This window comes from Pongo pygmaeus, chromosome X (genome assembly GCF_028885625.2).
Source record: "Pongo pygmaeus isolate AG05252 chromosome X, NHGRI_mPonPyg2-v2.0_pri, whole genome shotgun sequence".
Lineage (NCBI taxonomy): Eukaryota > Metazoa > Chordata > Mammalia > Primates > Hominidae > Pongo > Pongo pygmaeus.
Genome location: NC_072396.2, coordinates 159,890,074 through 159,913,155, shown reverse-complemented (window position 1 = coordinate 159,913,155; position 23,082 = coordinate 159,890,074). Strand labels below are relative to the sequence as shown.

Genomic DNA, 23,082 nt, shown 5'->3' with positions numbered 1-23,082 from the left:
CTGTCATGGCCTGACTAACAACCCAGTTGTACAAGCCAAAATCATAGGAGTTTTCTTTGACTCCTCTCTTTTTATCTATCTCCACATCATATTTATGGGCAAGTCCTGTTGACTGTTCCTCCAAAACAAGTTCCAAGTCTTCTTATTTTACTTCTTGTAAAATCCAAATGCATCCAAATTCCTGTGGCCTACAAGATCCTACATGTTATGTTTCCTTTTTGACCATATTTTCTGTTACTCTTCTGCTGATTCACTGTGCTTCAGCCACATTTTACTTGACTATACCAAGCTTATTTCTGCCTCTGGACGTTTGCATTTGTTTTATCTGTTTTCAATGCTCTTCCACTAGATCTTTGAAAATCTTGCTTCTTTTTCATTAGTCAGACCTCTACTCAAATGTCATCTCCTCAGAGAGGCCCTTCCTGACTACTACACTGAAAGTATCCTCTACCTCCTGCCTCATCACTTTCTAGCAGACCACTATCTTTTATAATATTTATAACAACTTGAAATTTATTTATTTATTTATTTATGTGCTTAATGTCTTGAGGATATGATCTCCATTATCTGTCTTGTTTGCTACTGCACCTCCAGTGCATAAGACAGTTCCTAGAATATAGTAGGAACTCTAGTTGAATGAATGAATGAATGAATGAATGAATGAATTGAATGATTGCCAGAAATCTTTCCTCAGAGCAACCATAAGGTTAGGCTGATGTTGGCAGCAAGCAAATACTACTTTTTATCAATAATTACAGGGGCATGCTTCTCCACTGTGACCTTGACTCTAAGTTTTGTAATAACAGGTTTTCTGGAGTACTATCCCCAAGTGACCTTTGGCGGACATCTCATTCTTACAGGTCTGCTGGGTCCTACCATCCAGGCTGAGGTTTATGACACAGTGGTCATTACACTTAAGAACATGGCTTCCCATCCTGTCAGTCTTCATGCTGTTGGTGTATCCTACTGGAAAGCTTCTGAAGGTGAGTCAAATACCCTCCTATTGTCCTGTCATTCTATGAATAGAACAGTGAGATGTGTGTGCTTTGTAATGGTGGCACACCTGGAGTTGGATCCATTCTCTTAAATACAAACTTACTGAAAAATAATAATAACAACAATAATGACTAATATGTATTGAGTTGAAGGTTGTATAGCTAGTAAGTGGTGGAATCAGGATTCAAACCTAGCCCCATCTAACTCCAGAACTTATACTTGGAACCACTGTGCTACAGTGCAAGCATTCATATAAATAATGTTGAATTTGGTTCATGTAACTGAAAAGTTCCGTGGAGTCAGTCAAGTATGGCTGGATCCAAGGATTCAAGTGATGCTGTCAGCATTGTGGCCATTTTTCTCCCACCATCTCAACTGGGCTGTCCTTTTTGGTTTCATTCTAAGGCAGGCTTTTCTAATATGATGGCAAAGATAGCCACTGGCAGCTCAAGGCTTATCTCATTCTTACAGATTGTGATCCAGGAGTGGGAAGGAAGCCTCTATCCCAGTATTCCTTGATGTTGAGTGGTATGGGAGAGTTAGAAAGCAGGAGGCAGCATCAGTCTCACCCAATCCAATGACAATGGCCAGGATGATGGAGTTCTTCAGCACTCTTTTGAGAAAGGGTTCTGGTAGAAGGAGCAAACTGAGAGACCTAGTGGTCTCCACACCAAGGACATATTGTTTTATGAAGCCCAATAGAGTTGCAGTGTTAGTTATTTGAGAGGTAGTTAAAGTTAATTTGCTTGTAGGGCATCTTGATTTGAGACAGACAACTATATTTTTCCACCTGTATGAAAATATCTCCCTGAATTTCCAAATCTCCAAAATTTCTGCTTTACCTGGGTCACACAGACCTCTTTGATACAAATGAACATGGTCTGGAGATTGATGTGGGCAAGCTAGAGTGCAAAATCGATTCCTATAGTAGACCCCGTTTCCAGGTAATCCAAAACCCAGGGAAGTCAATAAAGGGTAGAAAGCATAAACCGAAGCAAGCAAAGCTAGATTGGCCAGTAATTACAACCGTGTTCTGCCTACATCTCTGCTCATTTTTAGAAATCGAAAATTCTTTCAACTCTTTTAAGGTCCTAACTGAACATTATGTGTGTTTCTTAACATTTACTAGATTATAAATATCTCAAGATAGGGAAATCCATCTTATTTATTGCTGTGTCCTTAGCATACAACATATTGCCTACCCTATAGTAGATACTCAATAGAAGAATGAGGGTGTAGTGGACACCAGTCATTTTTTCTTCCTAAAATTAAACATTTCTCACCTGTGTACCCCCTAGGAATTGCTTTCCTGAATATACTTCAAACAGAACCTGCCATTTTCTTAAAGCCCATGCCTCCCTAGCCATAGCAGTTGATCTAGGAGTGAGCAGTTGACATGGGTATCCCACCTCCTTGGCCACAGTTGATTGGTCCAGAGATGGGCACCTTACCCAAGCTAGGCCAATGAGAGTACTTGCGCTAGCATTTTGAAATTTATGAGAAAAAGGACCTACTATTACCAGGTAATCCTATACTTAGGGGATGGAGCCCAAATATATGATAAAATCAAGATTCTACTACTTCATGTATATCATGTGGGCCATGGATCTTATAGGAGTCTTAAGGGGGTGTTGGTCTTGTCCTTTTCTTAGTTGCCTAGCTCTTTGCAGGCATGGTGCAAAGGTAGGACAACCTACCTTTATGTCCTCCTTCTATACCACTGATCCTACCCTAAACATGTAGCTGTATAATCAGAGACAGGAAGCCATGGCAAATCTGGAGGGTCTGGACTTGGCTATATCTTAAAGAGTTACATGTAATCCTAGTTCAACATTGGGGAAATTTTCCAAAAATTGGTGGAGAAAAGAGTGGCCAATGCAATTTTATCTTTTTCTTTTCTGCTGACATCAGGGAGAGATAAGAGCTTTAAAATCACCATTATGGGGAGATAATATTTTAAAATCCAGCTCAAGTTAAACCCATCAGAAAAGGTAACACCTTTTGGGACCCCCAAATGGCCACATCTTATCCAATGAGGGGACACCAACCGTAGAGTCTATACTGCACTGTTCACATGGTAGCTACCAGGCACTTGAAATGTGGTGAGTCCTACTTGAGACATACTGTAAAATACACACCAGATTTCAAAGGTTAAGTACAAAAAGACTAAAAATATCTCATTCATTGTTTATAAGTACAAGTTGAAATGCTTATATTTGGATATACTAGGTTAAACGAAATACATTATTAAAATAATTTCACCTGTTTCTTTTTACTTTTCTTAATGTGACTACCAGAAAATTTAAAATTACATATGTGGTTTGCATTATATTTCTATTGAACAGCACTCATCTGTACACTTCCAGTGAAATGTTTAGCATATGTTGAAGTTGCTACTCCTGATGCAGTGGCTTATCTCAGATTTGGCCAAGTTCTTCTGTCCAAGGAAAACTAGGTTCAACCCATTCCTGGAGAGGAAGAGACTCAAATCTTTCTGGGCTGGGTCACTTACCTTGGTTAAATCTGTTCTCCACCTATTCTACCAACAACCAAAGGGATGGACATAGCTGAAATAAAAATCACGCAATCACACTGAATGGTATCTCACCTCAGGTGGGCCTTCAGCATTGCCTAGCCATTCTACTGCTACATTTCCCCTAATCCATTTACTCTCCCTTTCCCCAAGACAGCTATAATGTTTCACACATTCTTAACCTCTCATCGAACCTCCTACATGTGCTCCCGCCCCTGCCCCCACCACAACCTGAGCCTTAGGAAAAAGGGTATTTTTTTCCTCATGAAATATTTCAAACAAAGATAGATACAGAAAATAATATAACAAACAAACATGTTCCCATCACCTCACTTTGCCAAATCTTAACATTTTGTCATCTTTGCTTAATTTATTTTACAAAATTAAGCATTTTACATACAGTCTGTATGTAATAATGATCACATTAAAAACAACACTTATATAATAGAGATACATATTGAAATACTCATAAATGAAATGATATCCTGTCTAGGATTGGCTTCAAACACATCCAAGCTGATGTTACAATCATTAGGTGAATTCCTGATGTGGAATTTGACATTTGTATTGTGCCAAAATAATATCCCAGAGATTTTTTTCTGATTGTAAGTGGAAATGTTAACTTTAGAATGGAGGTATCAGGCTAATTCACCGGTCAATTTTAGTGTCACTAAGGATGGGACGGCCAGATATTATCTGCCCCGATATGGCACAATATGAGGGACTCAGCATCATCTTTGATATATTTTAGCCAAAAAACTTATTTAACTTGAATCTAATCAGAACTTAGGCATATTCAATAGCATGGGATATTCTACAGGACTACAAGCCAAATTTCTTTCACCAAATGAGTATCAGAAAAAAAGGGACTACTCCATACTAAAAGAGACTATGGGCCTAAACAAACAGATGCAATGTGCAGTCTTAGGTTGGATTCTGATTTGGACCAACTAGCTACAAAGGATGCCTTTGAGGCAATTAAGAAAATTTGAATATTGCATTGATATTAGGTGATATTAACTGGATCAGGTGTGCTAGTGTCATTTTGTTTATGTGGGCAATTTTTTTTAAAAGATGACTTCTGAAGTATATAGGAGTGGACTATCATGAAATTTGTAATGTACATTAAAATGCATCGTCATAAAAACTGTGTTGAAAGAAAAAAGTGAAAGTAGCAATGCAATTCTAAGAATGATTTTCTAACATCCACTCACAAAAATATTAAATTCTTTATATTAAACACATGAAAAAGAACGCAAATATATCTGTCTTTCAAGATTCATCTCAAATTCCACCTCCTTCATCAAGCATTACTGAAGAGTAGGAAGCTTGTTTACTTTTTTTATCCACTGGGTTGCTCGCTCCAAGAGCATAGAGACTTCTATCTTGATCTTTATATTTTCAGCTTGTAGCTGAGTCTGGTAAAGAATAAGAACTCAATAAATATTTGTGAATAAATAGGTGAATATTTCCACATGGTATTATAATTATATCTTTATATGTCTATGTCCCCCACCAAACATAGTGTTGTACCACTAGGAAAGAACAAAGTTTAAGAAATTTTCTTCAATCTCTCTTTCTTACCCTTCCCTGACCCTCACTAGTGCCTACCAAAGAGTCTGTGACAAAGTGTATTTGTTGTTGAATTGAATTAGGCAAAAAGATGCAATAATGGAAGCAATTTATTATTTAACAGAATGTGGAGATATCAACCAGAACCTAGTTTTTACTGCTCATAGTAGGGTTAGTAATCTCAAGATCCTCTGGAATATATGAAGCTTCTCCCCATTTGTGGCTGCTGCTTGTTAGTTTTTCAAATTAAGATGCAGAAAGTAGGCCGGGCGTGGTGGTTCGCACCTGTAATCCCAGCACTTTGGGAGGCTGAGGCGGGTGGATCACGAGGTCAGGAGTTAAGACCATCCTGACCAACATGATGAAACCCCGTCTCTACTAAAAATACAAAATCAGCCGAGCATAGTGGCATGTGCCTGTAATCCCAGCTACTGGGGAGTCTGAGGCAGGAAAATCACTTGAACCTGGGAGGCGGAGGTTGCTGTGAGCCGAGATCGTGCCACTGCACTCCAGCCTGGGCAACAGAGTGAGACTCCATCTCAGAACAACAACAACAACAACAAAGATGCAGAAAGTCTGTTTCTTATGTAGAACCTATTGGTGACAATAAACTTGACATGTTTCTTTGAGTGCACAATGGATATAGAAAGGACAATTTTATTTCTTCCTGCTATAGGAGCTGAATATGATGATCAGACCAGTCAAAGGGAGAAAGAAGATGATAAAGTCTTTCCTGGTGGAAGCCATACATATGTCTGGCAGGTCCTGAAAGAGAATGGTCCAATGGCCTCTGACCCACTGTGCCTTACCTACTCATATCTTTCTCATGTGGACCTGGTAAAAGACTTGAATTCAGGCCTCATTGGAGCCCTACTAGTATGTAGAGAAGGTAAGTGTATGAAAGCGTAGGATTGAGATGAAATAAGCAGAGAAGTACAAACAACTGAATCTATCTATAACAGTTAGCATTTGTGTTCCTTCACCTGAAAGAGGCTTTTTTACTCTAGCATCATGCTCATGGAAAGGAGAATAACCCAGTTTCTGAGAGAAGCAGATATGCATTCTATATAACCACAATAAACTCTAAGCTGGGATCAGGAGGAGCTGAGTTCCAGAATTAAATCTCTCTCCTCAAAGCATTGCTATTTTACTCTTCAAATCTGTGGACTTTATCAGTAGTGATTTGTACTATCCTCTGCCTTTTGCAAACTTTGAGCTAGGTTCCTTGAAAACTTCATAGAGGTAAACACATCCAAGTGTGTGATCAGTGGCATATAGACTGGTTCAGGTGGTTAGTTTGTCATCTGTAAACCAAAAGTATATAAAAATCTAAGAAAAGTCAGAATTTATTTATATGTTACTGAAAATTAATTAATTTGGATTGAATTAATATATTCTAAAATAATTCTAATCAAACTTGTTTTTAATTTATACCTTAGCATAAATTTAATTAGGGAAGTAAATTTTGCATAATTTGTTTTTATCCTATTTTTTATGGTGAAATCAGCTTCACTGTACCTTTTTCTTGTTCCAGTTATCTTTTACTGTATAACTCCACAATTTAGTGGCTTAAAACAACAATAATCACTTATTATCTCTCATAGTTTCTGTGAGTCTCATGGAATTTGGAAGTGTTTTGACTTGGTGGTCTATCTAAGTGTGTCTCATGAGGCTGTAGTCAAACAGTGGCTAGAGCTGAAATCATCCCAAAGGTGACTTTATTCACATGTCTTTAACCTTGGCTTGATGGTACTCTCCACATGGTCTCTCTCACATGGGTTTTACAGGGTAGCCAGACTTCTTATATGGTCCTGAGATAGCCCATTAGAAGCTGTTTCACGATTTCTAATGTAACCTTGGAAATCACTCACATAACATACATTCTATTAGTTAGAATGCATCACTAAGACAAGTCTATAAAGGGAGACTCCACCTTTTGATGGGGAATAGGCAAAGAATTTATTAACAGGAGTCACCATACTCTTTCTGAATGGTGATGATGAATGTGATTCAAAAAAAAGATGGGAGCGGGGAGTGGAGAAGATGAGAAAGGTTTGTAGTTTATAATAGTTTCAGATAAAAGTATGATTTCTCATATACTGAGTTCAGTTTCATAGTCATAATTAATGAGAAAGTGCCAAAACCACAGTGTGTTATTTATGGGATGTAAAGGCTAATGGAACAATGAGATCATCAAAACAGTAGTGTTTACATATGACATATAAAGAAATAAGTTAAAAACCCAAATAATTCTTTGACACAGAGTTGAACTAAAGAGTCTACAGAGGTTCTAGTTCCAGGTAAAATGGAAAAACACACGCCACCCTTTATTTCCCATTGAACTTAACTATAAAACCTTGACAAAATGCAAAGCGCAGATATTTAAAAATTTCTAAAAAGCAAATAGAACAAGTATATAGAGAAAAGACACTAGAATTCAAAGTATTACCAAACTTGTGGGGGAGTATACCTTTTTCCCCACTCTAGTATGCCTTAACCTGAATTAAAACATAACTGGAGACTTGGAAGTGAGTACTATGTTGCAAAGAGAGCTCCAGGACAAACCCTCTAGGGTTTCAAGGAGTGAGAAAGGTAACTCTAAATGCTCAGAGAGCATGGGAGGGGAAATCCCCTAGGGTTTTTGTCCTCTTTTCCACCATTCTCTCAAGCTTCAGTCCCAGGTTTCCTGTGGCAATGACAGTGGCTGGCAACAGAAACCTGCAAGAGTAAAAACTTAGGGAGGGGAACATTATTCTTCATTCAGTACAGCTACAGATCTAAGACATTGGGGGAAAAGCACATTACTTTTCTCTCTGTCTTTCCCCTTCCATTGCTTGACCTTAGCTATGATGTAGTTGTGGAAATTGGAAGCTTCTGGTTAGAAAACCAAAAAAGGGAGCTCACAGAACTGGAAAGTTTATAGATGACAGAGAGAAAAGATCCCAGGAAAGTAAACCCATAAAGTTGTGCATTAACTCCTGGATTCACCCCCAACCTACACATCCAGGTATGTAGTTTCAGTGTCAGATCTGTTTTAAACCCTTAGCAGTGCCATTGAGTCCAACCCAGTGGCCAGTCTGGTGCTTGAGGGGAAATCTCAGTTTCACAGTCTTCAGCACGTTCCATTAGCCTTTACATCCCATAAATAACACACTGTGGTTTTGGCACTTTCTCATTAATTATGACTATGAAACTGAACTCAGTATATGAGAAATCATACTTTCATCTGAAACTACAGCCCACAGAATTCCTTAAAACATGTCTGATGGCTGAAAGCAAAGATAGAACATTGTGAGATAGGTTTTTTAATGTATGGTAGATACAATACATAAAAGAATCATAGCATAACAAGAGGAAGGTAAGGAAAACTTTATGGTCCATTCAACTTCATTCCAATTCAAATGGTAAAATGTTGACTCTAAGTAGATGATAGTGAAAGGTTAAGTATGTATTTTGTAATCCCTAGAGCAACCAATAAAAAATTATACAAAGAGACATAGTAAAAAGTCACAATAAACTAATTACAATGGTATATCAAAAATGTTCAAATAACTCAAAAGAAGGCAAGTAAGGAGAGATGAAAATCAGAGAGAAGAAGAAGTAAAATAATAATAAAATGATAGGCTTAAATCTAAACATATCAATACTTATATTAAGTGCAAATGGCTAAAACACACCAATTAAAAACAGAGATTAACACACTGGATAGAAAAGCTTGAACCAATTATATGTTGTTTACAAGAAACTCATTTCAAAAAAATGATATAGGTAGGTTACCAACATAAAGATGGAAAAGGATATATGATTCAAACATGAATATGAAGAAAGTTGAAGTAGTACAAATCTGTAATCAAAACACTGATTTTTGCCAGGAGTGCCAAAACCATTCAATAGGGGAAAGAATAGTGTCTTCAATAAACAGTGCTGAAACAGGTGAATATCTGCATGCAAAATACTGATTGAGTATCCCTTACCTGAAATGCTTGGAACCAAGAATGTTTCAGATTTCAGATATTAGAATATTTGCACATATATAATGAGATAGCTTGGGGATGGAACTTAAGTCTGAATATGAAATTCATTTTGGATATAAATCCCTTGCCAGTTATGTGATTGGCAAATATTTTCTCCCACTCTATAGTTTGTTTTTTCATTCTTTTAATGGTGTCTTTTATAAAGCAAGAGTTATATGGACAAATATATGAAAAGATGTTCAACATCATTAACCATTAGGGAAATGCAAATTCAATCAACAGTGATGTATCTATTAGAATAGCTAAAATAATAATATAAAATTGCCAAGAATACTGTCAAGAATTCAGAGCAACAGAAAGTCTCACAGTGCACAATGGTATAGCCATTCTGGAAAACAGAATGGCAGTTTTGCTGCTTGGTAGAGAAACAGTCTCTGGCAGTTTCTTATAAAATTAGATGTACACTATAGAGGGATAGCAGGAGGGAGTTCTTTTTGGATATTGAAATGGATCTGTATCTTGACGATGATGGGGTTTCATGAGCTTATATCTTTGTTAAAAGTTATAGACCTATACACCAAAAGAAAAAGAAAAGTCAATTTCACTATAATTGAAAATTTATATAAAAGTAATTAGAATGTTTTAAGACAGCTTTATACGTATTTTAAACGTGTCTCTAAAGTTTTTAATCCAGTACTTCTGGTAAAGATGGCACAGGGTCTTCATACTTAGCCATTTTTCCATCCTCCACCTCAACCCCAACCTCGCTGAAAACCAACAGCAAAGATAGGTAAACCATAAATAGAGAAAATCGAGTAGGCATGGTCAAGCTGAAAAAGAAGATAAATATTTGTGGACCAGAAGCAGAACAGGAACTATGAGTAGTAAAAGGGGTAGAAATTACAGGCCAACTGAGATCTGGGTCAGGAAGCCAGCTGCGGTAGCCAAGGAGTCAGGATGACAAGGATAAATAGTGCTCCCCACCAGAAGGACCTGGAACCAGGTGGACTGAGAGCCCATATCATAGAGTTGGGCTCTTCTTCACTTGAAAGAGAGCTGAACACAGCTGCTGCTTGAAAGAGAGCTGAACACAGCTGCTGCTCACTCTTTGTTTAGGACCATGGCTTTGTGGAAACTCAGGGTCCTAGAAGAGGGGAAAGCAAACCCAGTCCTAGAATAGGAGCTGAACTAAGTTTTCTCGGTTCAGTGGGGGAATCTGCAATATCCCCAAGGTTTCCATTGGCCAGTATCTCCAAAATTCCATTCTAGGGTATGATTTGCTAGATAGAGAATAGTGAACATATCCTTTGCTTAATCAACCAATGATCACAAGGGACAGCAAAGATCACTATAGTTCGACAAAGTCAGATTTATTGGCTCATGGCAACAAGAGACTGTGGACACCTCCCTAAACAAAGGGAAATACTGTATAGAGTTAGTAAAGAATTTTGGGGAAGGGTGGAGGTTAGATGATATTTAAATGAAGCAAAGTAGAGTTGTGTGTAAAGAAATAACCATGAGATCTAGACTGTGAAGTGTCCTGGTTAACTAAAAAGTTAACATAGACATGAAATGTTAAGTCAAGGCACCCCTTACCTGAAGCTTGAGCTTTAAATTGAGCTACTTCTTTGTGTCAAAGTAATTTAGATGACCTAGGAAAGAATGAGATGTTTCATTCTTGTTGCTATTAGTTCAAACATTTCTGGCAGGCTGTGAATTCAGAGAACAAACAACTTAATTGAGTAAGAAAGCAAGAGATAATCAAAGCAAATAGTTGGCATTCAGTGAGTTTATACAGTGGCAATGTGTCCTTGGGAGAAATGGTGTTGTTAACTCTGCAGTTAGCTTTATCTATGTCTCTTATCCCAGCCTGATGAGTAGCAGCACACATATTGTTGCTTTCTTAGTCCAAGCTAATTTTTATTTCTAAGCATTAAGGGTGCGAGAGAGAGAAAGAATGGCAAAATGTCATAAACAAAAATCTTTCTACTCAAAATAAGCCTGCAAACAAAAGTTTCCAGTCAAATTAAAAAATATATAATTCTAAGAAAGATAGTCAACAAGCTCAACAGTTAAAGCATGAAACAAGCTAGTTTGTTCCATTAAAAACTTTAGCTATTGATATACACAGTATTCATTTAAAATGTGAGTATAATTAGAAGCACTGTGGGCTATTGAAAAAAAATCATGAGTATAGATGTTTAATATGGACAATTGTTATTTTACTCAAAACTTTTAATTTACAATTGCAGAAGTATAAAAAGTTACAAGAGTGACAGAAATTATCTATAATTTCACTATTATCACACAGTGTGTGAGGGCTTGTATTTTGTAAATGTTTTTAATTTTTTTCTTTAGTAATTCATTTTTATCATATTTTACACAAGTAGTAGTCTTCATCAAAGTTGAAATAAAAAAATTCTTTGCTCCAGATAGTTTTAGAAACACTGATATAGGAGACCTGACATCAAAGCAAAGTTAACAAGAGACAGAAGACTACATTTGTTCTTACTGTCAAGTAACTGATGAAGAACTGTCTCCTCCTAGTGACAATTTCCTACAATGAGATTTTTTAAATAGAAGATAAATGTTCTCACTTCTTTTTCAGGGAGTCTGGCCAAGGAAAAGATACAGACCTTGCACAAATTTGTACTACTTTTTGCTGTATTTGATGAAGGTTAGTGAGTCTTAATCTGAATTTTGGATTCCTGAAAGAAATCCTCTGCTACTATTAAGAGGAGGTGATTATAGAAAGATCATAAATTACATTACTGTTCAGGAATGAAGGAGATGGGGTTAAAAATGAATTCCAAGAAAACAAAACGTAACCTCAGTTCCACTGGCAGCTATGAGGTAAGAAGATAGAGGAGCTGGATAACGGACTGGCCTCATCCCCCTCATTAGGACTGTCAACAAATACTTTGGGCTCTACTTTCTAAATACTTTCTCTTATCTTCATCTATTATTAAGTGCACAACCTTTGGCAAGTTATTTAACCTCTCTGTGTCTCGGTTTCCTTAATGGAAATAATAGTACATTTTTCAAAAGATTGTTGTGAGTGCTGAGTGATTTCACTTAAGTAACCTAGAGCACTGTGTGGCATAGTGCTATGCCACAATAGTGTTAGTACCTCCGCCTCCTCCTCCTCCTCCTAATGTAATCACTATGTAATCAATAACAATAACATAATATTCTTCTTGCCCCCTTATCAATTTACATTGCAATCTTCTTGATTGAGGCCCTCATGATCTGTCTCATAACTCTCAAAGGAAGCTTACTGAAGTGAGTATCTGATCTTGTCACTCTAGCCTCTAAAATACTTCAGTTTGCCAGTTTCAGTGGCTCATGTCTGTAATCCCAGCACTTTAGGAGGCTGAGGTGGGCAGATTGCTTGAGCCCAGGAGTTTGAGACCAGCCTGGGCAACAGGGCGAAACCACATCTCTACAAAAGAATTAAAAAATCAGCCGGTCATGGTGGCGGGTACCTGTACTCCAGCTACTTGGGAGGCTGAGGTGGGAGGATCACTTGAGCCCAGGAGGTGAAGGTTGCAGTGAGCTGTGATTGCACCACTGCACTCCAGCCTGGGTGATAAAGCCAGACCCTATCTCAAACAACAAAACAAATAAAATAATTCAATTTCAAGGTAAAGTGCAAAATGCATTATCTATTCCCTGGTGACGTTTCCAGCCTTGTTGTGCTCCATTTCCTGCCTTATCTTCCATGTCACCCAAATATGTAATGCTTTTTGTTGCATGAGACCTCTTCTTATGCAGTTCCCTCTGCCTAGAAAAACCTGTCTCCCTCTTTACACTAAGTAAGCTTCTCCTTTTTCTTTAAGTCTGACTTACTTCAGTTATCCCCTTCCTTAATTCCTTCTCCCAGGGTGACCTCTAGTCTGGATTAGATGCCTGCTTATATTTCCACAGCATCTTGAGCTTACTCCTTATCATACTATATCAGTATTTTCTACTTTACTTATTTAATATTTATCTTCTTTGATCTCATATCTTTTTCCCTTCAAGCAAAGTGAAATTTCTTCTCCTCTCTGCTCCCTGTAACACCCTACTCTCATCTTTATTATATCACTCTTTACTGTGTATTATAATTATCAGCTTCTCTGACTATTCCAGCTAGAGTGTAAGCACCTTGAAAGCAGAGGCTGTATCTTCCTCTCTATCATCAGTGCCTACAATCAGTAGTGCTCAATAAATATGTGTTTGAATGAATGAACAAATGAATGGCTGCCTCATAAAGTTTTAGCACTAGCTACCAGTCCTTCATACAAAGGGGTAACTCCAGGGAGTCACTGTTCAATAGTATTTCCAGTGCTTCAGCCCTTATCAATTTCAGAGACAGTGTTAGGGAGCTTTCAGGTTCCTGGGGTTTCATAAATATAAGCTGGGATGAAGCAACTATAACGGAGACAGGGACTGACAGACAGCCTTTTTCCTAGGACAATTTTCTTTTTTCTTTTTTTTTTTTTTTGAGATCGAGTCTCACTCTGTTGCCCAGGTTGGAGTGCAGTGGCACAATCTTGGCTCACTGCAACGTCCACCTCCCAGGTTCAAGTGATTCTCCTGCCTCAGCCTCCTGAGTAGCTGAGATTACAGGCACATGCCACCATGCCCGCCTAATTTGTGTATTTTTAGTAGGGATAGGGTTTCACCATGTTGGCCAGGCTACTCTCAAACACCTGACCTGAAGTGATCCACCTGCCTCAGCCTCCTAAAGTGCTAGGATTACAGGTGTGAGCCACCGCGCCCGGCCCCTAGGCTGATTTTCATAAGCTTTCTTTTAAATAATTCAGCTAATAAAAATAATTGAATCCTGATGCCTCAAGCTAACCAATATTCTGTCTTCTATTATTATCCATTCCCACTTATTGTCATGGACAAATGGAGGGAGAGAAAATCAGTTCGAGCAAGAGATATCTGCCTTTACATAATTATCTTCTCCCTCCCTCACAGTGACTTTGAGAAGATAAGTGCTGTGTGCCTACTTTGCTGACAAAAATGCTTAAGGTGTGAGCACACCGGGAGCAAGGAAGGAGAAAGGGGAGGCGGTCATTCATGAGACACATGCTTAGCTGACTCTATCTTTGCCTTCTCTCTCATCAGGGAAAAGTTGGCACTCAGAAACAAAGAACTCCTTGATGCAGGATAGGGATGCTGCATCTGCTCGGGCCTGGCCTAAAATGCACACAGTCAATGGTTATGTAAACAGGTCTCTGCCAGGTATGTACACACCTGCTCAACAATCCTCAGGGTCTTCCAAATTCAGCACCAGAGTTCTGTACTTCAGTTCACAAACAGCTCTGCATCCCAGAGGATATAGCCCACTGAATACTTTAAGATCTCTGGCCTCTGGGGATCTTAATGTATAGTAGGCAATTCCTCTTTTGGTCACCTGAAAATGAAGACTTACCCATGTACATACAGCCCACAGTCAGATTTTTCTTTCCTTTTCTTAAATGTGAGTGGGCAACCAAGGATGAACAGACATTTAAAAAGAACCTAAAATATGGAAGGGATATGCAAAGATGAACAAAGAAAATAATAATCCCAGAATAAAAAAAGCTATGGCTCAGAACAGAACTCATCCGAAGCTCTTACTACTATTTTCATAAAGATTCAAGAAGATACTGCATCAATAAAGTAACAATAAGATGACTTCCAGTTTTAAAATAGGGGCATAGAGGCAGGCTGGCTTTACTCCCTCCCACAGAAAACCAAAACCAAACATACAGCACCAATATCTACACCAACAACAACCCAGAGCTCACATGTGAGGATGAGACAGTTCCCGGAGCCACAGAGAAGTGAAAAAACTTTGAGAATCAGACTCTCCTTCCTCCTATTCTGCCCGGCACTAAGTGTATGGAAAATCTCCCCTCAACTCATGGTTTCTACAATGGAAAAAGTGACATTGAGGTGTTCAACCAGCTTCTCCACCTTCTTGGGTTCCCTGGGGGGAGATTTGTCCTTGCCTTAACCCACAGAAAACATCATGACTGTCTGAAGGCAGAAATATCCCAGAGTACAGGCAGAGACAAATGAGGGAGGAAGGACTAGCATCCCCAGCCCTGGAAACTCTGCTCTATAACTTGGCCAAAGGACATGCAAATTCAGAATGGCCGTGCAGCAGCACCATGCTGTAGCAGGTTTATCCTACAGGTCACCTTGGCATGAATCACTAGCCGGCCTTCCAATACTGCTAAGATAATCCCTTTGGGACCTCACCCACTTGGGACAGGCAGGGCTCTGACCACTTACTAGAGCTGAGGTGGCCGGGTGCGATGGCTCACACCTGTAATCCCAGCACTTGAGCTCACCACAATAACAATAGGAGATGACTACTACTGTTGATTTTATGCAGTTACGATTTAATACTGGATCTTTACATTTGTTTACATTTGTCCCAACTGGCACCTTCATCACCCCCACCCTCCCCACCCCAGACTATGGTAACCACAATTCTACTCTCTATTTTCACAAGATCCACTCTTTTAGCTCCCACATATGAGTGAGAACATGTGGTATTGCCCTCCAGCGCCACCTATGTTGATGCAAATGAAAATATTCTTTTTTATGGCCAAATAGTATTCCATTGTGTATATATACCACTGAACTGTACACTTAAAAATGGTAATGATGGCAAATTATATATGTATATTTTACATCAATAAAAAGAAATTTAAAAATAAAGTAACAATACGATTCTATGAAAAATAATCATAACAAAACATGCTCATAAAAATTAGAAACACAATGGTCAAAATAGAAACTCAATAGAAAGTACTAAGAACAGATAAAATCTTTCATAAGGTCAAACAAAATGTGGTTGAGAATATAGTTGACCCTTGAACAATGTGGGGGTTGGGGTACTAACCCCCTGCACAGTCAAAAATCCATGTATAACTTTTGACTCCCCCCAAATTCAAGTACTAATGACCTATTGTTGATCAGAAGCCTTATCAATAACATAAACAACAAATATTTTGTATATGTATTATATGCTGTATATTTTCAATAAAGTAAGCTAGAGAAAAGAAAATGTTATTTAAAAAAGCATGGGGAAAATACATTTACAATACTGTACTGTATTTGTAGACAACATAAGTTTATCATCTATTTATAAGATGAATCATCAGTCTGAAATGGTGGGCAACCACAGCTGCAGACCTCAATCTATGGTACATATCAAGCAATTCAATGTTTTCTTGTACAGTCATGACTTTGCTTCTTGGGAGTACTTCTAGCATCACTAGTGGCACTTTATATGGGTCCCAAGTATCATTCAAAGTTTATGGAGAGATGAAATGCTTATGCAGAGATTATTAGCATCATTCAGAGTTTTAAGTGGATGCCTGCAACACTTGAGCTCACCACAATAACAATAGGAGATGGCTACTACTGTTAATTTTATGCAGTTACGATTTAATACTGGATCTTTACATTTGTTTACATTTGTCCCAACTGGAAATGGTGCCATGTATGTTGTAAGTATGTAAGTTTTTATAAATTTCAACTTTTTATAATAGATTTTTGTATATTTTATGGTAATAAATGATAAAATAGTATCAACATATATATGTATATATAAGTGTGTATACATATATATATATATATATTTTTTTTTGAGACGGAGTCTCGCTCTGTCATCAGGCTGGGGTACAGTGGCACTATCTTGGCTCACTGCAACCTCCACCTCCCAGGTTCAAGTGATTCTCCTGCCTTAGGCTCCCGAGTAGCTGGGACTACAGGCGCCCGCCACCTCGCCTGGCTAATCTTTTGTATTTTTAGTAGAGACGGGGTTTCACTGTATTAGCCAGGATGGTCTTGATCTCCTGACCTCGTGATCCGCCCACCTCGACCTCCCAAAATATTTTTTTTTTTTTTTGAGACGGAGTCTTGTTCTGTCACCCAGGCTGGAGTGCAGTGGCACAATCTCAGCTCACTGCAACTTCCGCCTCTTGGGTTCAAGCGATTCTCCTGCCCCAGCCTCCCAAGTAGCTGGGATTACAGGCATGTGCCACCACACCCACCTAATTTTTGTAGTTTTAGTAGAGACGGGGTTTCACCATGTTTGCCAGGCTGGTCTTGAACTCCTGACCTCGTGATCTGCCCACCTTGGCCTCCCAAAGTGCTGGGATTATAAGTGTGAGCCACTGCATCCGGCCATCTACATATATTTTTTGTATTCATAACATACCTTTTTCTTAATTTTTTTGATATTTTTACCCTATGTGGTTCATCTGAAAGTTTTTTCAAATTGTCATAAATTTCCAAAAATATCTCAGTATATTTATTGAAAAAAAACTGCATATAAGTGGACTCATGCAGTTCAAACCTGTGTTGTTCAAGAGTCAACTGTATGTTTTAAAGCAGATTTTAACATCAAGAAATGATAGAAAAATGATGAGAATTAAGAGATAAATATTCATATTAAAATTGCCCATCAGGAGCTTCTGAGTAGCTGAACGCATGGAGGTTCCTGGAGAGTGGCTGGCCCCATGCCCCTTCCCACATACCATTCCTTATATATGCATCTCTTCCATCTGGCGTTTATCAGAAAAGGTGCTGACTGCTGAATTATAAGGACACTGTGGTCTACTAGATAAAGGTTGAGGAGAGGGGTTTGGGCTTCTATTGTCTTCTTTCCAGGCTTTCATCTCCAGATGTCTAAATTAAGTAGTGCATGCTGAGTGGAGCAAAGTGGTGGAATAGGACTCTTCAGCAATAATCTCCTCACAGAAACATCAAGGTAACAACTCGATGCGTGAAATTACCTTCAGAAGAGTTAAGAAAACCCGAACCCATGAGCAAGACTGTGAAGCCCTTTTGGACTGCAAAGACGAGTAAAACCATAGTTGGACATAAAGGGGATTGGTTCTTTATGACTGAGACCACACCCGCAAGCCACTGCAGTACCACAGGCAGAAAGTCACCATGGACCCACGGTTTTTACACCGGAAAAAAAAAAAGTGAGCCGGAGGCAGACATTTGGCTTCTCCACCATCCTAGGTCCTTCTATAGGAGACTCACTCCTGCATCAGCTCATGGGGAGCACTGCGAGTATCAACTGGGTTGAACCACCCGAGGCCAGCTATGGACGAAGCAAGGGGGCGAGGCTAGTGGCAGCAAGCAAGCAGAACTTGGCAGTGGCTCTCCATCCCTGAAGAGGAGATGCCACACCAGGCCGTGGGAAGCATGGTTCACAGATCCTGTGAGCATGACCGGCTCTCCCGTATGGCCTGGGTGCCCTCTGTGGATCTCCCATGGGCCCATCCAGGCTGGACACTGCATTAGTAGCAGAGCCAGCATGAGACTTGCGTGTAACCTGGGCTTAGGGCGCCCTCTAGTGATAAAAGGAAATACAACAGCCAGTCCATTCACTTTCTTTTTGATATGGTCTCTGTTACCTAGGTTGGAGTGCAGTGGTGCGATCATAGCTTACTGCAGTCTCGAACTCCTGGGCTCACGCGGTCTTCCCACCTCAGCCTCCAGAGTGGGACTACAGGTGTATGCCACTATACCTGGCTAAATTTTGGGGTTTTGTGTGTGTGTGTGTATGGGGAGATTGGGGTATTGCTGTGTTGCTCAGGCTGGGTCTCAAACTCCTGACCTAAAGCAATCCTCCAGTCTTAGCCTCCTAAAGTGCTAGATTACAAGTATGAGCCACCACACTCAGCCCCACTCGATTTCTAAATGAGCTCACTGAAATAGAGCAGTCACAAACAAACCCAGACTGTGAACATGAGAATAAATACCTAATTCTTCAATGTGTAGACAGGGATGCACGTCTGCAAAGAATAAGAACAGCCTAAGAAAGATGGCCTCACCAAATGAACAAAAAATCATGCCAGTGACTAATCCTAAAGACATGCAGGTGGATGATCCGGTAGACAAAGAATTCAAAATAGCTATTTTAAGAAAACTCAACAAACTTTTATAAAACACAGAGAAACAATTCAGAAATTTATCAAAGAAATTTAACAGAGAAATTGAAGGAATAAAAAAAGTCAGAGAGAAATCCTGGAACTGAAAAGTATAATAAAAAATGACACATGCAATACAGGACATCAGCAACAGAATTGATCAGGCAGAAGAAAGGATCAGCAAGCTCAAAGGCTATCCAAAAATACAATCAGGAGGGGCTTCAGGATGGTTGACTAGATGCATATAGTGCTCATCCCTTCCATGGAGAGGAACCAAAGTAGCAAGTAGATAATTATACTTTGAATAGGTCATCTAAGAGAGAACACTGGAATTCAACAGATAAGTGACAGGAAGCATTGAAAGCAAGGGAGGAGAGAGAAAGAAGGCCTGTTTGCCTGGGATTGGCTGGGAGTCTGGAACAGCTTCCTAATGTGGGAAAAAGGTAAGAGACCCTTAGCGTTCCTCATTTTCACCAAGGACTCTTGCAATCCTAGCCACAGGAGAGCCCCTTATTCCTTGACAGTGCAGAGACTGGCATAGGGAGTTGCCTAAAGAGCATGTGAAGGCATTGCAACAGAGCTCTCATGCTGGGTTCTGCAATTCTCCCAAGCAGCTGCAGCACAGCACCATTTTGAGAGCACAGCCCACACATCCTGCCCTGCTATGATGGCCGTGACTTGGAGCCCTGAGCAGTGATCCTGCCCCACCCAGCAGAGGAGTGCCCATACATTTTCACATATTCCAAGAACAAATTCCACTACCTACAACCACTGCTGCTGCACGCTGCTGTGGGGCCAAAACACTAGTGAACCTTGTGCTCCCAAGCTGCCTGCCTACAGCTGCTCCCTGAGAAAGCAACCCCACCTTCACCAAGAGCAGGGCTATATAGCACAGCTACTGATGCACCCCAACCTGAGCATTTTGCTAGTGATCTGGGTATCACCCCACCCCTGCATAGCACAACCAGCACCTCACACACCACCAAGGAGCCTGAGGGCAGGTTCACCTAGCCCAGCTGTACCTGCCCCCAGTACCCAAGCATATCATCCAGGGGCCTAGGGATCACTTAGCCCTGTCCACCACTGATGGCACGTGAGCACCTCCTGGGGTCTGAGGTCAGGCCCCCTCAACCCGCCACTACTGCCACAGTTAGCACTCACTGCATGCACCACTTGAGGGTCTGGGGACTGGCCATGCAATCCATAGCAGCCACCACCAACGCCAGCACAGACCACTTGAGATTCAGGTTGTTTCATTACTATGATTGCCATCAACCATGCCACTTTGCTGCCCAGGAACTTGAGAACCCACCCACCCACGTGATCCATCAATACCACTCCTGGCACCCAAGTAAACCACTTGGAGGCCCACAAATCAACCTGCCTGGACCTAAAACCAGTGCAACCATATGCCACCATGGTACACCAAAGACAAGCATACTCAGCCCACTGCTGCCACCATTGGGGCCTGAAGACAGGCCTACCTGGCATTCCAGTTCTCAGAAAAACTTCACCACAGCCTCCACTAATAACCACACCCTAAGCCATTGAGAAAATCACAAATATCACTGATGCTGTTTAGAGTCTTATACAGAGGCTACTACATTCACCCAGAATCAAAACCAAAGTGCTCTACCCAAGCAACACCACAGATACATCTTCAGGAAAAAGTTCTTTCCTACAAAAGCAAATTTTAAAAATTGGAAAAAGTGATTATTACACCAGATGTGCAGATATCAATGTAAGGACACAGGAAACATGAAAAATCAAGGAACTATGACACTCCAAAGGAGCACAATAATTCTGTAGCAAGAGATCCAAATAAAAAAAATTTAAGATGGGTACAAAAAAATAGAAAGAATTAATAAGACCTGCTATTTTATAGCACAACATGGTGACTATAGTTAATAATAACTTAATTGTACATTTTAAAATAAAGAGTGTAATTGGATTGTTAATAACTCAAAGGATAAGTGCTTGAGGGTATAGATACCTCATTCTCCATGATGTGTTTGTTTCACATCACATGCCTGTATCAAAACATCTCATGTGTTCCATACATATATACACCTACTATGTATCCACAAAATAAAAAAATCATAGTTTACAAGCAAAGCAGTATATGTGACCTTTGGTTTTTAAGTAAACTGGCCAACATCTCTTTAAAAATTTATGAAATCCTGGAAAAATAATTCCAAATTTTGATACTAAATAAACTCAGTGAGATACAAGAGAATTCTGAAAAAAATACAAAGAACACAGAAAAACAATCGAGGATATGAAAGAGAAATTTACCCGATAGATATCGAAAAAGAACCAAACAAAAATTCTGGAACCAAAGAATTCATTGAATGAAATACAAAATATGTTTGAAAGGTTCAACAATAGACCGAACCAAGCAGAAGAGTATCAGAACTAAAATACAGGTCTTTTGAAATAACCCAATCAGACAAAAATAAAGAAAAAAGAATTTAAAAAAATGAGCAAAGATTTCATGACATATTAGGCACTATAAAGTGACCGAATATTTGAATCTTCAGTGTCCCAGAAGGCAAAGAGAAAATGAAGAGGTTAGAAAGCCTATTTAATGAAATATTAGATGAAAAATTTCCAAGTCTACCAAGAGATTTAGACATCCAGATAAAGAAGGCTCAAAAATACCCAAATAAATACAATGCAAAAAGGTCTTCTCCAGGGCACATTATAGTCAAACTATCAAAAGTCAAACAGAAAAATTTAAAAACAGCAAGAGAAAAGCCTATAGTCACCTGTAAAGGAGCCGCTATCAGACTAACTGTGAATTTCTCAGCAGAAACTTTACAAGCCAGGAGAGAATGAGAGAGAAAAAACAAAAAAACAAAAAAACACCTGCCAGCCAAGGATACTGTACACAGCAAAATTATCCTTCATAAATGAAAGAGAGATAAAAATATTTTCAGACAAAAAAAAAAAAACTGAGGAAATTCATTGCAACCTGATCTGCTTTACAGGAAATGCTAAAGGGAGTTTTTCAAACTGAAAGAAAAAGGTCCTAATGTGTAACATGAAAACATCTGAAGGTATAAAACACACAGGTAAAAGTAAGTATCCCGACAAATTCAGAATTCTCTAACATGGTAATTGTAGAACATAAATCACTTATATCCTTAGTAGGAAGATTAAAAAGCAAAACACATAAAAATAATTACCATAACCTGTTAAAGAATAAGCAATATAAAAAGATGTAAATGATGACATCAAAAACACAAAATTTGGGAGTAGATTTTTTAAAAAATTTTCTTGCAATCAAAATTAAGTTGTTATCAGTTCAAACTAACTTGTTATAACTGTAAGGTATTCTGTGTAAGCCTCATGGTAATTACAAAGCAAAACTTTTTATAATAGATACACTAAAAATAAAAAGCATGGGATTAAAACATACTGATTGAAAAATCACTTAACCACAAGGGAAGAGATTAAGAGAGGAAGAAAGGAACAAAGGATCTACACAACAACTAGAAAACAAGTAAAAATATGGCACTACCAAGTTCTTACCTATCAAAAATTACCTTGAATACAAATGGGTTAAATTCTCCAACTAAAAGACATACAGTGGCTGAATGAATTTTTTTTTAAAAAAAGATCTAAATACATACTGCCTAAGAGAAAGACTTTACCTGTAAGGACACACATAGACTGAAAGTGAAGGGATAGAAACAGATATTCCATGCAAATGTAAACAAAAAGAAAGCAGGAATACCTATACTTATATCTGATAAAATAGACTTCAAGTCAAAAACTATAAAAAGAGACAAACAGCCAGACGTGGTGGCTCATGCCTGTAATTTCAGCACTTTGGGAGGCTGAGGCGGGTGGATCACCTGAAGTCAGGAGTTCGAGACCAGCCTGGCCAAATGGCAAAACTCCATCTCTACTAAAAATACAAAAATTAACCAAGCATGGTGGCGGGTGCCTGTAGTCCCAGCTACTCGGGAGGCTGAGGCAGGAGAATGGCGTGAACCCGGGAGGCGGAGCATGCAGTGAGCCGAGATTGCACCACTGCACTCCAGCCTGGGCACATAGCGAGACT

At 39.1% G+C, this 23,082-nt stretch overlaps 1 protein-coding gene across 2 annotated transcripts in view; it reads left to right on the top strand.

Moving 5' to 3' along the window:
• F8 (coagulation factor VIII) overlaps positions 1 to 23,082 on the top strand; it is a 222,926-nt gene that overhangs the window by 32,448 nt on the left and 167,396 nt on the right. For both annotated transcript variants that reach the window (XM_054471985.1, XM_054471986.1), the window contains exons 3-6: positions 861 to 983; positions 5,778 to 5,990; positions 11,684 to 11,752; positions 14,194 to 14,310. In XM_054471985.1, the coding sequence (XP_054327960.1) occupies positions 861 to 983; positions 5,778 to 5,990; positions 11,684 to 11,752; positions 14,194 to 14,310 (522 nt within the window). The remainder of the gene's footprint in view (positions 1 to 860; positions 984 to 5,777; positions 5,991 to 11,683; positions 11,753 to 14,193; positions 14,311 to 23,082) is intronic.